The sequence below is a fragment of the Papio anubis genome, chromosome 15 (genome assembly GCF_008728515.1).
Source record: "Papio anubis isolate 15944 chromosome 15, Panubis1.0, whole genome shotgun sequence".
NCBI classification, from domain to species: Eukaryota; Metazoa; Chordata; class Mammalia; order Primates; family Cercopithecidae; genus Papio; species Papio anubis.
In genome coordinates, this window is record NC_044990.1 from 10,677,526 (window position 1) to 10,694,759 (window position 17,234).

The 17,234-nt window shown below is 41.8% G+C and overlaps 1 protein-coding gene across 1 annotated transcript in view; it reads left to right on the forward strand.

The window, feature by feature from the left end:
- RXFP2 (relaxin family peptide receptor 2) overlaps positions 1-8,690 on the forward strand; it is a 212,646-nt gene extending 203,956 nt beyond the window's left edge. Inside the window, exon 20 of the mRNA XM_003913736.5 lies at positions 8,207-8,690. Within this exon, the coding sequence (XP_003913785.5) occupies positions 8,207-8,466 (260 nt within the window). The 3' untranslated portion in view covers positions 8,467-8,690. The remainder of the gene's footprint in view (positions 1-8,206) is intronic.
- Positions 8,691-17,234: the final 8,544 nt, after the last annotated feature.

Below are 17,234 nucleotides of genomic sequence, written 5' to 3' on the forward strand. Positions count from 1 at the left end.
TTATTTCACTGAGCAGTGGTTTGTAGTTCTCCTTGAAGAGGTCCTTCACATCCCTTGTAAGTTGGACTCCTAGGTATTTTATTCTCTTTGAAGGTATTGTGAATGGGAGTTCATCCATGATTTGGCTCTCTGTTTGTCTGTTACTGGTGTATAAGAATTCTTGTGATTTTTGCACATTGATTTTGTATTCTGAGACTTTGCTGAAGTTGCTTATCAACTTAAGGAGATTTTGGGCTGAGACAATGGGGTTTTCTAAATATACAATCATGTTATCTGCAAACAGGGACAATTTGACTTCTTCTTTTCCTAACTGAATACCCTTGATTTCTTTCTCTTGCCTGATTGCCCCAGCCAGAACTTCCAACACTATGTTGAATAGGAGTGGTGAGAGAGGGCACCCCTGTCTTGTGCCAGTTTTCAAAGGGAATGCTTCCAGTTTTTGTCCATTCAGTATGATATTGGCTGTGGGTTTGTCATAAATAGCTCTTATTATTTTGAGATACGTTCCATCAATACCAAATTTATTGAGAGTTTTTAGCAAAAAGGGCTGTTGAATTTTGTCAAAGGCCTTTTCTGCATCTATTGAGATAATCATGTAGTTTTTGTCTTTGGTTCTATTTATATGCTGGATTACGTTTATTGATTTGCATACGTTGAACCAGCCTTGCATCCCAGGGATGAAGCCCATTTGATCATGGTGGATAAGCTTTCTGATGTGCTGCTGGATTCAGTTTGCCAGTATTTTATTGAGGATTTTTGCATCGATGTTCATCAGGGATATTGGTCTAAAATTCTCTTTTTTTGTTGTATCTCTGTCAGGCTTTGGTATCAGGATGATGTTGGCCTCGTGAAATGAGTTAGGGAGGATTCCCTCTTTTTCTATTGATTGGAATAGTTTCAGAAGGAATGGTACCAACTCCTCCTTGTACCTCTGGTAGAATTCGGCTGTGAATCCGTCTGGTCCTGGACTTTTTTTGGTTGGTAGGCTATTCATTATTGCCTCAATTTCAGAGCCTGCTATTGGTCTATTCAGGGATTCAACTTCTTCCTGGTTTAGTCTTGGGAGAGTGTAAGTGTCCAGGAAATTATCCATTTCTTCTAGGTTTTCTAGTTTATTTGCGTAGAGGTGTTTATAGTGTTCTCTGATGGTACTTTGTATTTCTGTGGGGTTGGTGGTGATATCCCCTTTATCATTTTTTATTGCGTCTGTTTGATTCTTCTCTCTTTTCTTCCTTATTAGTCTTGCTAGCGGTCTATCAATTTTGTTGATCTTTTCAAAAAATCAGCTCCTGGATTCATCGATTTTTGGAGGGTTTTTTTGTGTCTCTATCTCCTTCAGTTCTGCTCTGATCTTAGTTATTTCTTGCCTTCTGCTAGCTTTTGAATGTGTTTGCTCCTGCTTCTCTAGTTCTTTTCATTGTGATGTTAGGGTGTCAATTTTAGATCTTTCCTGCTTTCTCTTGTGGGCATTTAGTACTATAAATTTCCCTCTACACATTGCTTTAAATGTGTCCCAGAGATTCTGGTATGTTGTATCTTTGTTCTCATTGGTTTCAAAGAACATCTTTATTTCTGCCTTCATTTCGTTATGTACCCAGTAGTCATTCAGGAGCAGGTTGCTCAGTTTCCATGTAGTTGAGCGGTTTTGATTGAGTTTCTTAGTCCTGAGTTCTAGCTTGATTGCACTGTTGTCTGAGAGACAGTTTGTTACAATTTATGTTCTTTTTTTTTTTTTTTTTTTTTTTGAGACGGAGTCTCGCTCTGTCGCCCGGGCTGGAGTGCAGTGGCGTGATCTCGGCTCACTGCAAGCTCCGCCTCCCGGGTTCATGCCATTCTCCTACCTCAGCCTCCCGAGTAGCTGGGACTACAGGTGCCCGCCACCTCGCCTGGCTAGCTTTTTGTATTTTTTAGTAGAGACGGGGTTTCACCGTGTTAGCCAGGATGGTCTCGATCTCCTGACCTCGTGATCCGCCCGTCTCGGCCTCCCAAAGTGCTGGGATTACAGGCTTGAGCCACCGCGCCCGGCCAATTTATGTTCTTTTACATTTGCTGATGAGTGCTTTACTTCCAACTATGTGGTCAATTTTGGACTAAGTGTAATGTGGTGCTGAGAAGAATGTATATTCTGTTGATTTGGGGTGGAGAGTTCTGTAGATGTCTATTAGGTCTGCTTGGTGCAGAGTTGAGTTCAATTCCTGGATATCCTTGTTAATTTTCTGTCTCATTGATCTGTCTAATGTTGACAGTGGGGTGTTAAAGTCTCCCATTATTATTGTATGGGAATCTAAGTCTCTTTGTAAGTCTCTCAGGACTTGCTTTATGAATCTGGGTGTGCCTGTATTGGGTGTATATATATTTAGGATAGTTAGCTCTTCCTGATGAATTGATCCCTTTACCATTATGTAATGGCCTTCTTTGTCTCTTTTGATCTTGGATGGTTTAAAGTCTGTTTTATCAGAGACTAGGATTGCAACCCCTGCTTTTTTTTTGTTTTCCATTTGCTTGGTAGACCTTCCTCCATCCCTTTATTTTGAGCCTATGTGTGTCTCCGCATGTGAGATGGGTCTCCTGAACACAGCAAACTGATGGATCTTGACTCTTTATCCAATTTGCCAGTCTGTGTCTTTTAATTGGACCATTTAGTCCATTTACATTTAAGGTTAATATTGTTATGTGTGAACTTAATCCTGTCATTATGATATTAGCTGGTTATTTTGCTCACTAGTTGATGCAGTTTCTTCCTAGCATCGATGGACTTTACATTTTGACATGTTTTTGCAATGACTGGTACGTGTTGTTCCTTTCCATGTTTAGTGCTTCCTTCAGGATCTCTTGTAGGGCAGGTCTGGTGGTGACAAAATCTCTAAGCATTTGCTTGTCTGTAAAGGATTTTATTTCTCCTTCACTTATGAAACTTAGTTTGGCTGGATATGAAATTCTGGGTTGAAAATATTTTTCTTTAAGAATGTTGAATATTGGCCCCCACTCTCTTCTGGCTTGTAGAGTTTCTGCTGAGAGATCTGCTGTTAGTCTGATGGGCTTCCCTTTGTGAATAACCTGACCTTTCTCTCTGGCTGCTCTTAACATTTTTCCTTCATTTCAACTTTGGTGAATCTGACAATTATGTGTCTTGGAGTTGCTCTTCTCAAGGAGTATCTTTGTGGCATTCTCTGTATTTCCTGAATTTGAATGTTGGCCTGCCTTACTAGGTTGGGGAAGTTCTCCTGGATGATATCCTGCAGAGTGTTTTCCAACTTGGTTCCATTGTCCCCGTCACTTTCAGGCACACCAATCAGATGTAGATTTGGTCTTTTCACATAGTCCCATATTTCTTGGTGGCTTTGTTCATTTCTTTTTACTCTTTTTTCTCTACACTTCTCTTCTCGCTTCATTTCATTCATTTGATCTTCAATCGCTGATACTCTTTCTTCTAGTTGATCGAATCGGTTATTGAAGCTTGTGCATTTGTCACGTAGTTCTCGTGTTATGGTTTTCACCTCTATCAGTTCTTTTAAGGTCTTCTCTGCATTGATTATTCTAGTTATCCATTCATCCATTCTTTTTTCAAGGTTTTTAGTTTCTTTGCGCTGGTTACATAGTTCCTCCTTTAGCTCTGAGAAGTTTGATTGACCAAAGCCTTCTTCTCTCAACTCGTCAAAGTCATTCTCTGTCCACCTTTGTTCCGTTGCTGGCGATGAGCTGTGTTCCTTTGGAGGGGGAGATGTGCTCTGATTTTTTGAATTTCCAGCTTTTCTGCACTGCTTTTTCCCCATCTTGGTGGTTTTATCTGCCTTTGGTCTTTGATGATAGTGACATACTGATGGGGTTTTGGTGTGGGTGTCCTTTCTGTTTGTTAGTTTTCCTTCTAACAGTCAGGACTTTCAGCTGTAGGTCTGTTGGAGTTTGCTTGAGGTCCACTCCAGACCCTGTTTGCCTGGGTATCAGCAGCAGAGGCTGCAGAAGATAGAATATTGCTGAACAGTGAGTGTTGCTGTCTGATTCTTGCTCTGGAAGCTTCGTCTCAGGGGTGTACCCCACCGTGTGAGGTGTGAGGTGTCCGTCTGCACCTAGTGGGGGATGTCTCCCAGTTAGGCTACTCAGGGGTCAGGGACCCACTTGAGCAGGCAGTCTGTCCGTTCTCAGATCTTAACCTCCATGCTGGGAGATCCACTGCTCTCTTCAAAGCTGTCAGACAGGGGAATTTACCTCTGCTGAGGTTTCTGCTGCTTTTTGTATAGCTATGCCCTGTCCCCAGAGGAGGAGTCTACAGAGGCAGGCTGGCCTCCTTGAGCTGTGGTGGGCTCCACCCAATTCGAGCTTCCCAGCAGTTTTATTTACCTACTTAAGCCTCAGCAATGGCAGACACCCCTCCCCCAGCCTCGCTGCCACCTTGCAGTTAGATCTCAGACTGCTGTGCTAGCAATGAGGGAGGCTCCGTGGGCGTGGGACCCTCTGGGCCAGGTGTAGGATATAATCTCCTGGTGTGCCGTTTGCTAAGACCCTTGGTAAAGCGCAGTATTAGGGTGGAGTTACCCAATTTTCCAGGTGTTGTGTGTCTCAATTTCCTTTGGCTAGGAAAAGGAATTCCCTTCCCCCTTGTGCTTCCCAGGTGAGGCAATGCCTCGCCCTGCTTCAGCTCTCGCTGGTCGGGCTGCACCCGCAGACCAGCGCCAACTGTCCGACACGCCCCAGTGAGATGAACCCGGTACCTGAGTTGAAAATGCAGAAATCACCCGTCTTCTGTGTCGCTCATGCTGGGAGCTGGAGGCTGGAGCTGTTCCTATTTGGCCATCTTGGGCACACCCCCGTGGGCTTTGTTTTCTGTGCTTTTCTGAGAAGACATCAGCCTTTCCTGAAGCTGTTCTCCCAACCTGGATTATACTTTCAGCTTCTAAGATTCTAACCTACTAAACACCACTTCCCATCCTCCAAGGCTCAACCCAAATGCTCCCTCTTCTATGGTACGGTGCCATTTTCTATCTCTCCTCACCCCACTTCCATGCAACCCAGTTGCTTAAACATCTAGGATGGTTTGTTTACACCTCGCTTATTGGCCTCATGTGAACTGCCTCATAGCGACACTGCTTCCGAGTGTGTCCGTTGCTTTCTTTAGATGATAAGCTTGGGGAGGCATGCATGTCTTATTCCTCTGTGCATTTTCCACAGTGTTTTTCACAGTGTTTTCAAGTAAATGCTTAGTCAACTAAAGAAGGTGAGCTGGTCCAAGAGTGATGGAATAGAGAGGATCAGTCTCATCAACCACCCCCTCACCACTACTGTCTCCACACCTTCTTAAAAAAAAAAAAATGAAGTCTCGCTCTGTTGCCCAGGCTGGAGTGCAGTGGTGTGATCCCAACTGACTGCAACCTCTGCCTCCCTGGTTCAAGTGATCCTCCTGCCTCAGCCTCCTTAGTAGCTGGGATTACAGACGTGCACCACCACACCAGGTTAATTTTTGTATTTTTGGTAGAGATGGGGTTTCATCATGTTGGCCAGGCTGGTCTCGTACTCCTGACCCCAAGTGACCTGCCCCATCTCTTGGCCTCCCAAAGTGCTGGGATTACAAGCGTGAGCCACCATGACTGACCCCGTCTCCACACATTTTGATGTGCTTTCCCGCTTGTAGGGGGATGCAGCCCAGTGTGGTGGAAGAAGGACTCGGCAACAAGCAAGGCAGAGGTTCTGGGTTCCTCTCCTGCCCCTGCCAATGACCTGTTGAGGGATCTCAAGGAGACCATCTCACCTCACCTCAATGAGACTATCTCTAGATGGTCTCTCAAATTCCTGCTAGTTTTAATCTTCTTTGAGGCTTTTTCTCTCTGTATGAGGCCACTAGGGCTGCTATAACAAAGGACTTCCAGTTCTGGAGGCTGGAAGTCCAAGATCAAAGTGTTGGCAGGTTTGATTTCTCTTGAGTCCCTCTCATTGCCTCACAGGAGGCATCCGCTCTGCTGTGTCCTCACATGGCAGCAGGGCTCATCATCCTCCGTGAGTCCATGACACCTCAGATCATGATAAGCTTAGTAAATACCCCCATTGTCTTGTGGAAACATTACTGAGCCACATGTAAAGTCTTTCTTTACATGTATAGTTCAATAGTCTGAGGTTTGTCTTGAACACCTCAGTGGAACCAGGAAAAATGTCATGATCACAGTTGACAAAGCTTCTTCTTGCTTGCCCAGCTTCCCATGGTATTGTAAGAAATGCTGCCTTCACTGACCTACACCAAGCCTGTCCCCACCCTCCAAGAAGTCTGGTGTTTACTGGTCATGGCATGTCACTGACAGTACCTGGGGTCACCCAAAAGATAGGCCAGAGTTAGCTTATCTCAGAACTCAGCTGCTGCTAATCTTATGAGAAGTCTCATCCCAGCACTTTGGGAGGCCATGGATCATGAGGTCAGGAGATGAAGACCATCCTGGCTAACATGATGAAATCCCGTCTCTACTAAAAATACAAAAAAAATTAGCTGGGCGTGGTGGCGGGTGCCTGTAGTCCCAGCTACTCAGGAGGCTGAGACAAGAGAATGGTGTGAACCTGGGAGGCAGAGCTTGCAGTGAGCCGAGATCACACCACTGCACTCCAGCCTGGGTGACAGAGTGAGACTCCATCTCAAAAACAAAAGAAAAGAAAAGAAAAGAAAACAAAAACAAAAAGAAGTCTCATTCACAGTGGAACTTAAGTCTACGGCCATACCACCCTGAACATGCCTGATCTCATTCAGAGTAGAACTCACGTGGCCTATTTGCCTTTACCTAAGTGAAAGCAGGTGTTATCAGGCATTGTTTTTCTACGAGGTTAGGGTGGGATTCATGATCAAAATTCCCGTTGCGGGCACAACAGAAAAAGGCCACTTATTTTGTTTTTCTTCAATCACTAACTGTTCAGATTGTCTAATTTTTTTAGATTAGGGACAAATAATATAAAAGTTCACTTAATTTAAGACAGGCTAAAACATAATTTTTTTTCATATTCCTTTCAGTTAAAAAATAAGGACAAGGAAGAGAAGATAGGATAGGAAGAGAGGAAGGTAAATATAGAAAAGGAGAGGAAAGAGATCAAAGGAAAAGAAGAAGGAAGGTCAGATAAGCAGTCAGAGAAGAAATGGAAAAGGAAGAAGACATACACAGGAAGAACAGAAAGATACAAGAAACAAGGCAGGGTCAAGAGAAGAACAAAATAACAGTGGCTGAAGGATAAAAAAACATTATGGGATTGAGAAGGAAGAGAGCAGACAAAGGATGATGAGAGAAAGCATCAATGGTCTTACCAGCCAATTCTTCACCTGAATGGGGAGTTCCCTGAAATTGTGAAGATGTGAGAGGAAGTAGCATTATGTGGTAAGGTTTGAGGATCTCAAGTCTTAGTGCCAAAAAAGCACCTCAGCAGAGCTGACTCTGGCCCAGCCTGCTGGATTCAGTGAGCAAGTTATCACCAACCCCCTTTAACAGAGAGAGCAGATGAAGTTGAGGAAGCATAAGTGATTCGCTCACACTCACCTAGTTAAGTGTCTGACCACAGGATTAGGCCACGGGTAAAGGGAAAGATGCATTTCATGCTAACCAAGCAAATGAAATGATGCCCTCAGGAAGGACACTATCATTCCAAATTTCACCTCAAAAAGAACTTCTTGTGACCTCTTTCCCTGAATATTCTATTAGCATTTGTAGGGTTGCACACAAGAGAATTTCATCAAGTTTAGGGGATGCATTCCACTTCGCTCTTCAAAGCTTTTAATAGGATAACAGGATAACCAGAACACCACGGCAGGGCAATAAGCTTTCAGAACTGGATGGAGATAAGACCAAGGTCAGATCTGGCTCTTGGACCAGAAGTTTCCTGAACCCCACGCTATTGACTAAAGATTATTTATTTATTTTTTTATTTTCCTATAAAGGAAGGTGATAAAATAGGAAAAAAATGCACTATACAGCAATTTATGGTTTACAAAATATTTTCACATATTTCCTCTTAATATCACAATGACCTTCACATTATTTACTGAAACTCAGAAAAGTTAAATCATTAAGACCTTGAATTCATAGCTTCTGTGCTCTTCCAACAAAGAGAGTTTCCTTCAGGTGAGAGAAAACTTAAAATGTACTATGTCTCCCTCTCATAAATAGCATTGACTGCAAAGTGTTATTTGTATGTTATGTCTATTTAAAACTTCAACTTTTTTTTCACACTTTGCTTCCTTTTCCAGACACAATGACTTCCTGGATAGTGATTTTTTTCCTTCCAGTTAACAGTGCTTTGAATCCGATCCTCTATACTCTCACAACCAGCTTTTTTAAGGACAAGTTGAAACAGCTGCTGCACAAACATCGGAGGAAATCAATTTTCAAAATTAAAAGAAAAAGTTTATCTACATCCATTGTGTGGATAGATGACTCCTCTTCCCTGAAACTTGGGGTTTTGAACAAAATAACACTTGGAGACAGTATAATGAAACCAGTTTCCTAGCAATCATTTTGGATCACTGGACTTTCAGTGGACTACCTAAAACAGGGGACAGCTTTTGGAAGATGATATCTGCAATGCTTTTCATCTTTACCAACGGCAAGCCTTTCTGCACAGAGAGCACAGCAGAATGGCTCCTGTCACTGCATTCCAATGGCAGCTGTACTATCTACCAATCGTGCTGAGGACAGCACCAAAGGTTCCTCTCCTCACCCGAAATGCCTGAAAAGCACATGTGAATTTGTATATAATGGGTTGAGGTGCCGCTGATCTCTAGCTAACCATCACAACCCACCAACAAATGACCACAGGTTGGCACTGTGTGGTCTTTCACATCGGGTTGCACTGTCCATGAAATAGAAACACTCACAACATCTGATTCCAGCGTGGCCATAATAACAGAAGTCTAACATCTCTTTCCTTGCTTTTTCAATATCAAATAAAACCGTCAGCATCCTGCTGGATTGACAGCAAAGGATTTCCAAAACATTCATCTACCCGAAGTCCTCCTCTGTGAAGGCCGGTGGAGTAGGCACTTTGAAAACAGAACTTCAGATCAGGTTACCATGTCTAATCTATGACCAGAGAGTCACACTGATGAAGCCTAATACCATTCACCTTTTGGATTTTATTTAATGTCAGAAGAGATGAATTCTTAAGATATTTTTCTTAAGGTTGCCCAGGGCACAAAGCAAAATTGGACACCTTCACTGCCAAAAACTACACTTTAATATTCTTAAAGTATAATTTATTTAGAGCAGTATCCCTATTGCTGGCAAGTTCTGCTTTCATAAAATATGCAGATAAGAAGTGTTAAAGGGGATTCAAGAATTGTGGTTTTATTTGGGACTGTCTGCATACTCACATTGGTTTTGTTCTCATTGTTTTTAACAAAAAAGCAACTAAGTTTGGGGTTGTTTTTTGAAAACGAAACTGAAAAAAATTATATGTGAAAATGAGAATCGGGTAAATAAAATTACGTCCATCTATTATTTTAAACTTAACAAAGACCATGGATGGGGTTTATTGACTGTTAAGCATGTTTCTCCTGATAAAGAATATAGCCAGGAAACACAGTGTTTCAATTCACAAGACACATCCTACATTTTTCTTTCTCTTCCCCTTTTGCCACAGTATGAGGCAGTTACTTAATTTCTTCACTGTTCACTTCATTCTGAGTTCCTTTAATGAGATAAATTGTAAGCAGCTGACTAAGACCAGCACAACACCTCCTATTACATATTGAATGGACACCCTTTATCCAGTAGCATCCGGAAGAGAAAGAAATGCAGAGTTCATGGGTCCCAGCCATTCTGGTAATTTACTTGTTCCTACTTACTATTGACTAAAATCATAACCTGAGTTCCTTCATTTTGATCAAGTAAGATATTTCTCATGTATAATAAACTATTTTCATTAGGATTCTAGAAATAATGTTCCCACTCATTGACTATGCTGCCCTTTCCCTTATGGCTTTAAAGTTTTCTCCATCTTGTCTCCTCAGTATGATGAATTGCGTCCTCACTTATTTTCCAGGTTTGCTGACATTTTATTAAATGTCTTTGCCAGTCCTTGATCATCTTACGATTTATTTCCTAATACATTTTCTAACACCAGGAGCATAAATAAGGGGTAGACCCTGAGCCTAGAGTATTGTAATTTAGCACCAATATGTGTCTCCCATTCTCGAAAAGCATCATCCGTTGTCCCTGAACCAAGTCTCTGGGAACCATGGTTTGTAAGAGCTCACACTTTGCCGTAGTGCACTCAGTGGGCATGAGAAGAGGCACACGACCAGATGCTTTGGGGAAGGTGGCAGCTGTATGGAAAAATGGAAGCTCTGCATAGGTCAGCAACATGCCAACAAATAGCATGCACTTCATATCTGATAGCTTGGTGATTTACAGTCTTACTCTGTACTGCTCTACAACTAGAAAAGCATTAGAAATATGTATTATTTTAGCAAATAATAGTCTTTAATATGGATTGAGTGAGAACTTTTGTGCTAGGCCAAGCCTGCTTTCTAAACACGGTATTTCTGTGTGGTTATGAAAATATCATGTGTGTTCATGAACCATTTTCCGTGACAATATAAACATCAATTAAATGTCACTGCAGAATTTAAGAGGCCATAGACGGTGCCATCTCTGAGTGGGAGAGAGTGTGGGCAAATCATCTGCTCCACATCCTAACTATGCATCTGTATATGACTGATGTCTTGAAGAGGATAAGAAAAAAATACCCTAAAAAGTCAATACGTAGCTTCAGACGACTGTATAGAAAAAGGGTATGTGTTTTATTTGTATTAGACATCAGTAAGATTGTTTACATAGCTTTGTTTCATCCTAGAGGCTTTTGTTCATAGCTTTCATAGCTTTTTTTTTTCATTCAATAGGCTATTTCAGAAATTGCAATCGACATAAACTATTCTATCAAAAGAGTTCATGTCAATTGCAGTTGCTGAAATGCCTCTCGATGGTCAGGAGCTTTAGGAGAAATTACATTTATTTGAGCTTTATGTACAGGTAGCACTATCACCTTTCTCCAACCCTACCCTACACCCCAGCTCTGCAGCTCCATTCAGCAGGTCTCCATTGCATCATGAAATCACAAAAGCAGGTCCATCACCCCAAGGTTTATCTCTTAAGGATGACCCTGGTGCCAAATTGAGTTCATATTTGGTGATTTGCTACAGATTTGCTCATGCTACATTTTCAAGACTTTATCTCACCCAAGGTAAAGACTTACTTTACCATCCTCAAGTTAGTAAGCAATACAGAGCTCCCAAGAGTGCATGTGATAGAAAGGAGAAACCATAGTGTGTCACCAATCATATCTAACCTATTATTTTATAAACGTCCCAAGGGGAGCTGACAGAAATCTTCCAAAATTAACCAGAAATACAGGTAAGGCACATTTCTTTTTCACTGTTTTCAGTGTAGTATACATGGGCATATACAAAGTTGCCTTAGACAACTTCACTCAAGAAACAAAATATTAAAGATAAGAATTTGTATTTCCTTATTCCCTTGCCCTGGTGAATAAAGAAAGGGAGAGCCATTACTAAGATCTCCATATTTATCTGCTTATATATTTGCCTGTTTATATGTCAGTTTTCTGACATTCTGTTTATGCAAGATGTAAGATGCAATGATCATTTTCATTTTTGAGCCAGGAAAATGAAATGAAATTAGACTATTCTCTTTCTAAAGGGCTTTTCAGTAGGAGACTTCAAAGTCCTTGAGAAATACTTCCTAAATCCCTATAAACTAATAGAACCTATTACTCAATGTATTTCATTAGAATTGTCTTCAGGATATTTCCCCACATCCCACATATGGGAGAAATAAATTACAAACGAAGAAATCGTGAACAACAAGGCCAAGTTACAAAACTGCACATCCAGAAGTGTGAACCTTCTGCTGTCTGAAGCCCATGGTGACATTTCTTACCTCTAAGCTCTACGCATACTCATAACTATTTTGAGTTATAAGCTCACAAGTGGCTTCAGTATAAGAAGAAATTACTTCTAGACCACCTGAGAATCAATAATGCTTTTACCGGTTTCACAAATTTCTGAATTCATGATGCTAGGGTGTTTGATTTAGCAATGATTTTTAATGGAAACCATACCCTTTCCTGCTATAGGCAACACACATTTAAGGCAAGGAAATAGAGGTCAAAAGTCAGGGGGCTGGAGCTGTAGGTTTAGTTCAACCATCAACTGCTTACATGACCTCAGACAAATACCTTTATGTCTCTTCACTTATCTGTAATTGAGTTTCCTTAAGATCAAATCACATAAACAGATGTCTGGTCCCCTGTCTCTCAAAATCTGTTTTGTGGATAAAATCACATGTTGAAGGTCCAAGTGGTAAGCATCTAAAAATTTACATCAAGTGCAAAGATCATTCCATTCTCAATTCCCCTGGGATATTATACATTGTTCACGAAGAGTCAATGCAAAGGGCACCAATGTTCAGAAATCCAGTCCTTTGAGGGGAGGCTTACAGGACCCCATTCTGCTGTGAAAAGAAAGCTGAAGCAAACCTCAGACAACGAAGCTTTTCTAAACCATGGCAGCTTGCCAAAGAACAACAGTAAGTACCATGTAAAAATTAGGTTACCTATTGCTAGCAAAATTTAGGAATGCAGAGATCAGGAAGATTAACATGCAATTGTTTTACCACAGATCACAGACTGGTCTCTTCACATAAGTGTAGGTCTACTACTGCCTACATTATTCGCTAAACCAGATGTAAATGCACAGGAATGTCTAGTATGTATGAGTGGGTATATTCCTGGGAAAAGTGTTGTAGGATAAAGAGATAACTGTTTAATTTCCCCATAGAACCAGGATAGAACATGTGGTTCTTAACCAAGGTTGATGCCTACCTCAAGTCTTGCACCATCAGCAACACATTCTTTCCTGTGTATCATCAACTTCTCTTCCTCCCTACTCGCTCTTTCCCCTCAGCTCTCAATGCTCAAATATCTCACACCTAAAAAGACATTCCTACCACCCGACACCCTCTTATAGCTTCTGTCTTGTTCTCAAATGCTCTTTACAGCTAAACATTTTGAAATAATGATAAGCTCTTTGTCATCAACATCTTACCTCACTTTGACTTCTCAACCAACTGAATGTGGCTTCCACACTCACCACACCACCACACCACATTAAAGATTAATGTCTGCCCTGCTGGGTTTCAGACTTGTGTGGGAGCCTGTTGTCCTCCTTAAGGTCACCAGGACGACAATCCAACGAGCATTTTCCTTTCTTCAGCTACTTCACCTCCCTGGAGAATCAGTCGCTTGATATCCTTTTTCTCAATCTCTAAACTCCTCTCTTGGAATGAAGGATACCATTCATTTCTGTTCTGAACCACTTCCCTGGCTCTTCCTTCTCACATCTTTATGGACTTCCCTCTTTCTCCTCTTGGCCCTTAAATTTATGTAGAAATTTCTGGAGTTTTACTCTGGGCTCCCTGATCTTTGCCCTCCATACAGATCTCCCTGACTTCAACCTGTCTAAGGCTGTCATAGATAAGTTCATTTGTAAAAACTCTGTTTTAAAAACATAAATACAACTAGAGTGAGCTTATTTTGACTTTTCTTACTAAATCTTGACACTCACTTTTTAATCTGATCCACAAATTACACAGTAAGTTTTGCTGAGGCAGGCGTGCGGTAGCTAGCGCCTGTAATCCCAGCACTTTGGAAGGCCAAGGTGGATGGATCGCATGAGCCCAGGAGTTTGAGACCACCCTAGGCAACATGGTAAAACCCTATCTCTACAAAAAAAAAAATACAAAAAAAAAAAAAAAAAATTAGACAGTATGGTGCTCACCCCCCATAGTCCCAGCTACCCAGGAGGCTGAGGTGGAAGGATCACCTGAGCCCAGGCGGTCGAGGCTGCAGTGAGCCATGATGGTACCACTGTACTCCAGCCTGAGTGACAAAGTGAAACCCTGGTCCAAAAGTATTTATGGCTGGGCGTGGTGGTTCACATCTGCAATCCCAGCACTTTGGGAGGCCAAGGCAGTTGGATCACCGGAGGTCAGGAGTTTGAGGTCAGCCTGGTCAACATGGTGAAACCTCATCTCTACTGAAAATACAAAAATTAGCCAGGCCTGGTGGCAGGCACCTGTAATCCCAGATACTCAGGAGGCTGAGGCAAGAGAATCACTTGAACCTGGGAGGCAGAGGTTGTAGTGAGCCGAGATCATGCCATTGCACTCCAGCCTGGGCAACAAGAGTGAAACTTTATCTCAAAAAAAAAAAAAAATTATATATACGTATATAATAATGTTGTTGAAATTTCTATCCTCCCTGATGAGAATAGGCTATTCTCACAAATGCATCTAAAAGTGATAGATTTTTATATATTTAACAAATGGGTTCAAGACCCACCTAAATTTGGCAGGGGGGATTTTTATTAAACAGGACAGAAAATTCCAAAAGGTTAAAATAAATAAGTGGTCCAGGCTGGAGAGCAGAGATGAGAACCCTAGTGGGTCCATATACACATTTCCTCTCAATTCTGTTATTTTCAGTCCAAGACCTCGGCTTACATAAACTTCTCATTGTTTCTTTATTTTTTTCCTGGACTAAATCATAAGGCATAAACATGTCAGCTAAAAGCATGAAATCTAGAAGGTGATCTTAAGGAAAAGTTTCACAGACCCTACTGAAGAAGCACTGAGTAGTGGAGTAAAAACCTCAATTCACTTAATGGTTGTTTTAGGCAGTGATATTAACTGATGCATCTTTCTTGTTTTTATGTCACAGGCGATAACCTTAGAGTGCTGGATTATTCCATTGCTTTGAAACAGAAAATCTTTTGGTTGTCATCATCCAATCTTCTGCATTTCATGCTCTCCCTTACATATTCTTGGTTCCTCACTTCCTTTGAATTTCTTATTTCTACCCAGCCCTTCTCTTTGTAAGTCAGTAAGAAAAGGGTTGGACAGAATACATAACTCAAAAGTAATAAGATTTTTAAGAAAGTGAATCCCACCAAAATGCAATCATCTAAAATTCTGTTGTCATCTACTCATTCCTTTATTCATTCAACAAATGAGCCTTGTGAAGCCACCTGGAGCCAGACACGCTATCCAAGAAGATCGTCTCCAAGGGCAGGTAAAGTCACACCTCAAGAAAACAACTGCTATGGTTTAAATATGGTTTGTTTGCCCCCACCAAGTCTCATGTTGATATGTAATCCCTAATGTTGAAGATGGGATCTGGCAGGAGGTCTTTGGATTATGGGGGCAGATCCCTTATGCATGGTTTATTGCCATTCTCTCAAGTGGGTAAGTTCCTGCTCTATTAGTTCCCACAAGAGCTGCTTATTTTTAAAGTGTCTGGCACCTCCACTTGCCTTTAATCTTGCCATGTGATTTTGGCATATGTCGGCTCCCCTTCATGTTCCACAATGACTGGAAGCAGGCTGAGTTCCTCCCCAGAAGCAGATGCTGCTGCCATGTTTCTTGCACAGCCTGCAGAATGGTGAGTCAAATAAACCGCTTTTCTTTACAAATTACCCAGCCTCAGGCATTCCTTTTAGCATCATAAGTGGGCTAAAACAGAAAACTGGTACTGAAGAGTGGAGTGTTGCTATAAAGATACATGAAAATGTGGAAGCCATTTTGGAAGTAGGTAATAGGTAGAGGTTGGAAGAGTTAACAAAGCTTAGAAGCAGATAAAAAGACAAGGGAAAGTTTGGAACTTCTTAGACACTGGTTAAATGGTAGTGACCAAAATGCTGATAGAAATATAGACAGAAAAGGCTATACTGAGGAAGTCTCAGATGGAAATGAGAAACTTATTGGGCTCTAGAGCAAAAATCACCCTCGTTACACCTAGCAAAGAACTTGCTGCATGCTGTTTGTCTCCTTGGGTTTTGTGGAAGGTCAAACTTAAGAGTGATATCTTAGAGTATCTGGCAGCAGAATTTTCTAAGCAGCAAAGCATTCAAGGGGTGGCATGGCTGCTTTTAACAGCTTACAATCAGACATAAGAGTAAAGGAATGAACTAAAGTTCAAACTTATCATTAAAAAGAAAGCAGAGCATAAAAATTGGGAAGTTCACAGACTGGCTGCATGTTCAAAAAGGAAAGAATATTTTCAGATGAGGAATCCAAAGATGCTGCAGAGCAACCACTTGCTAGAGCAATCGGTGTGGATAAAATGGAGCCAGGTGCTTACAGTAAAGACAATGGGAAAAAGGACCGAAAATTATTTCAGAAATATTTGAGGCTGCCCCTCCCATCACAGCTCCAGAGGCCTAGGAGGACAGAATGGTTTTGGGGAAATGGCCTGAGGTGCTGCTGACCTCTGAAGTATATTCCCTGAATCTCTGCCACAGCTCAAAAGGCCCCAGATGCTACTTGGTCTGCCACTCCAGCTGGAAGCCTTGGCATCTTCCACGTGCTGTTAAGTCTGAAGGTGTGCAGAATGTAAGAGTTGGGGAGGCTTGGCAGCTTCCACCTAGATTTCAGAGGATGTATCTAAAAGTCTGGATGCTCAGGCAGAAGCCTACTGCAGGTGTGGGGCCCCCACAGAGAGACTCAACCAAGGCAATGCAGAGCATAAATGTGGAGTTGGAGCCCTGCAGAGAGCACTTTACCAAGGCACTGCCTAATGGAGCCATGAAAGCAGGGCCACAGCACTCCAGACCCCAGAATTATGGAGTCACCAACATGATGCAATCTCAGCCTAAAAAGGCAACAAGCATTAAACTCCAACCCGTGAGAGCAGCCACATGGGCTCTGCCCAGCAAAGCCTTGGGGATTAGGCTGCCCAAGGCCTTGGGAACCCACCCCTCACACCACTGTGCCTAAGATGTGGGACATGAAGACAAGGAATATGATTTTGGAGACTTAGAGATTAATGTCTGCCCTGCTGGGTTTCAGACTTGTGTGGGAGCCTGTTACCCTTTTCTTTTGGCCATTTTCTCCCTCTTGGAATAGGATTGTTTTCCTGTATTACCATTGTTTTCCTGCCTGTATCACCATTGTACCTTGGGAGTAAAACCCTTATTTAGATATTACTGTCTCACAGCTTAAAGGAACTTGCCTTGAGTCTCAGGTGAGACTTTGGACTTCTGAGTTGATGCTGAAATAAATTAAGACTTTCCAGGATTATTAGGATGAGATGACTGCTTTTTGCAATATGAGAAAGACGTGAGATTTGGGGGCCAAGGGTGGAATGTTATGGTTTGTATACATTTTGTTTGGCTCTGTCAAGTCTAATATTAAAATTTGATC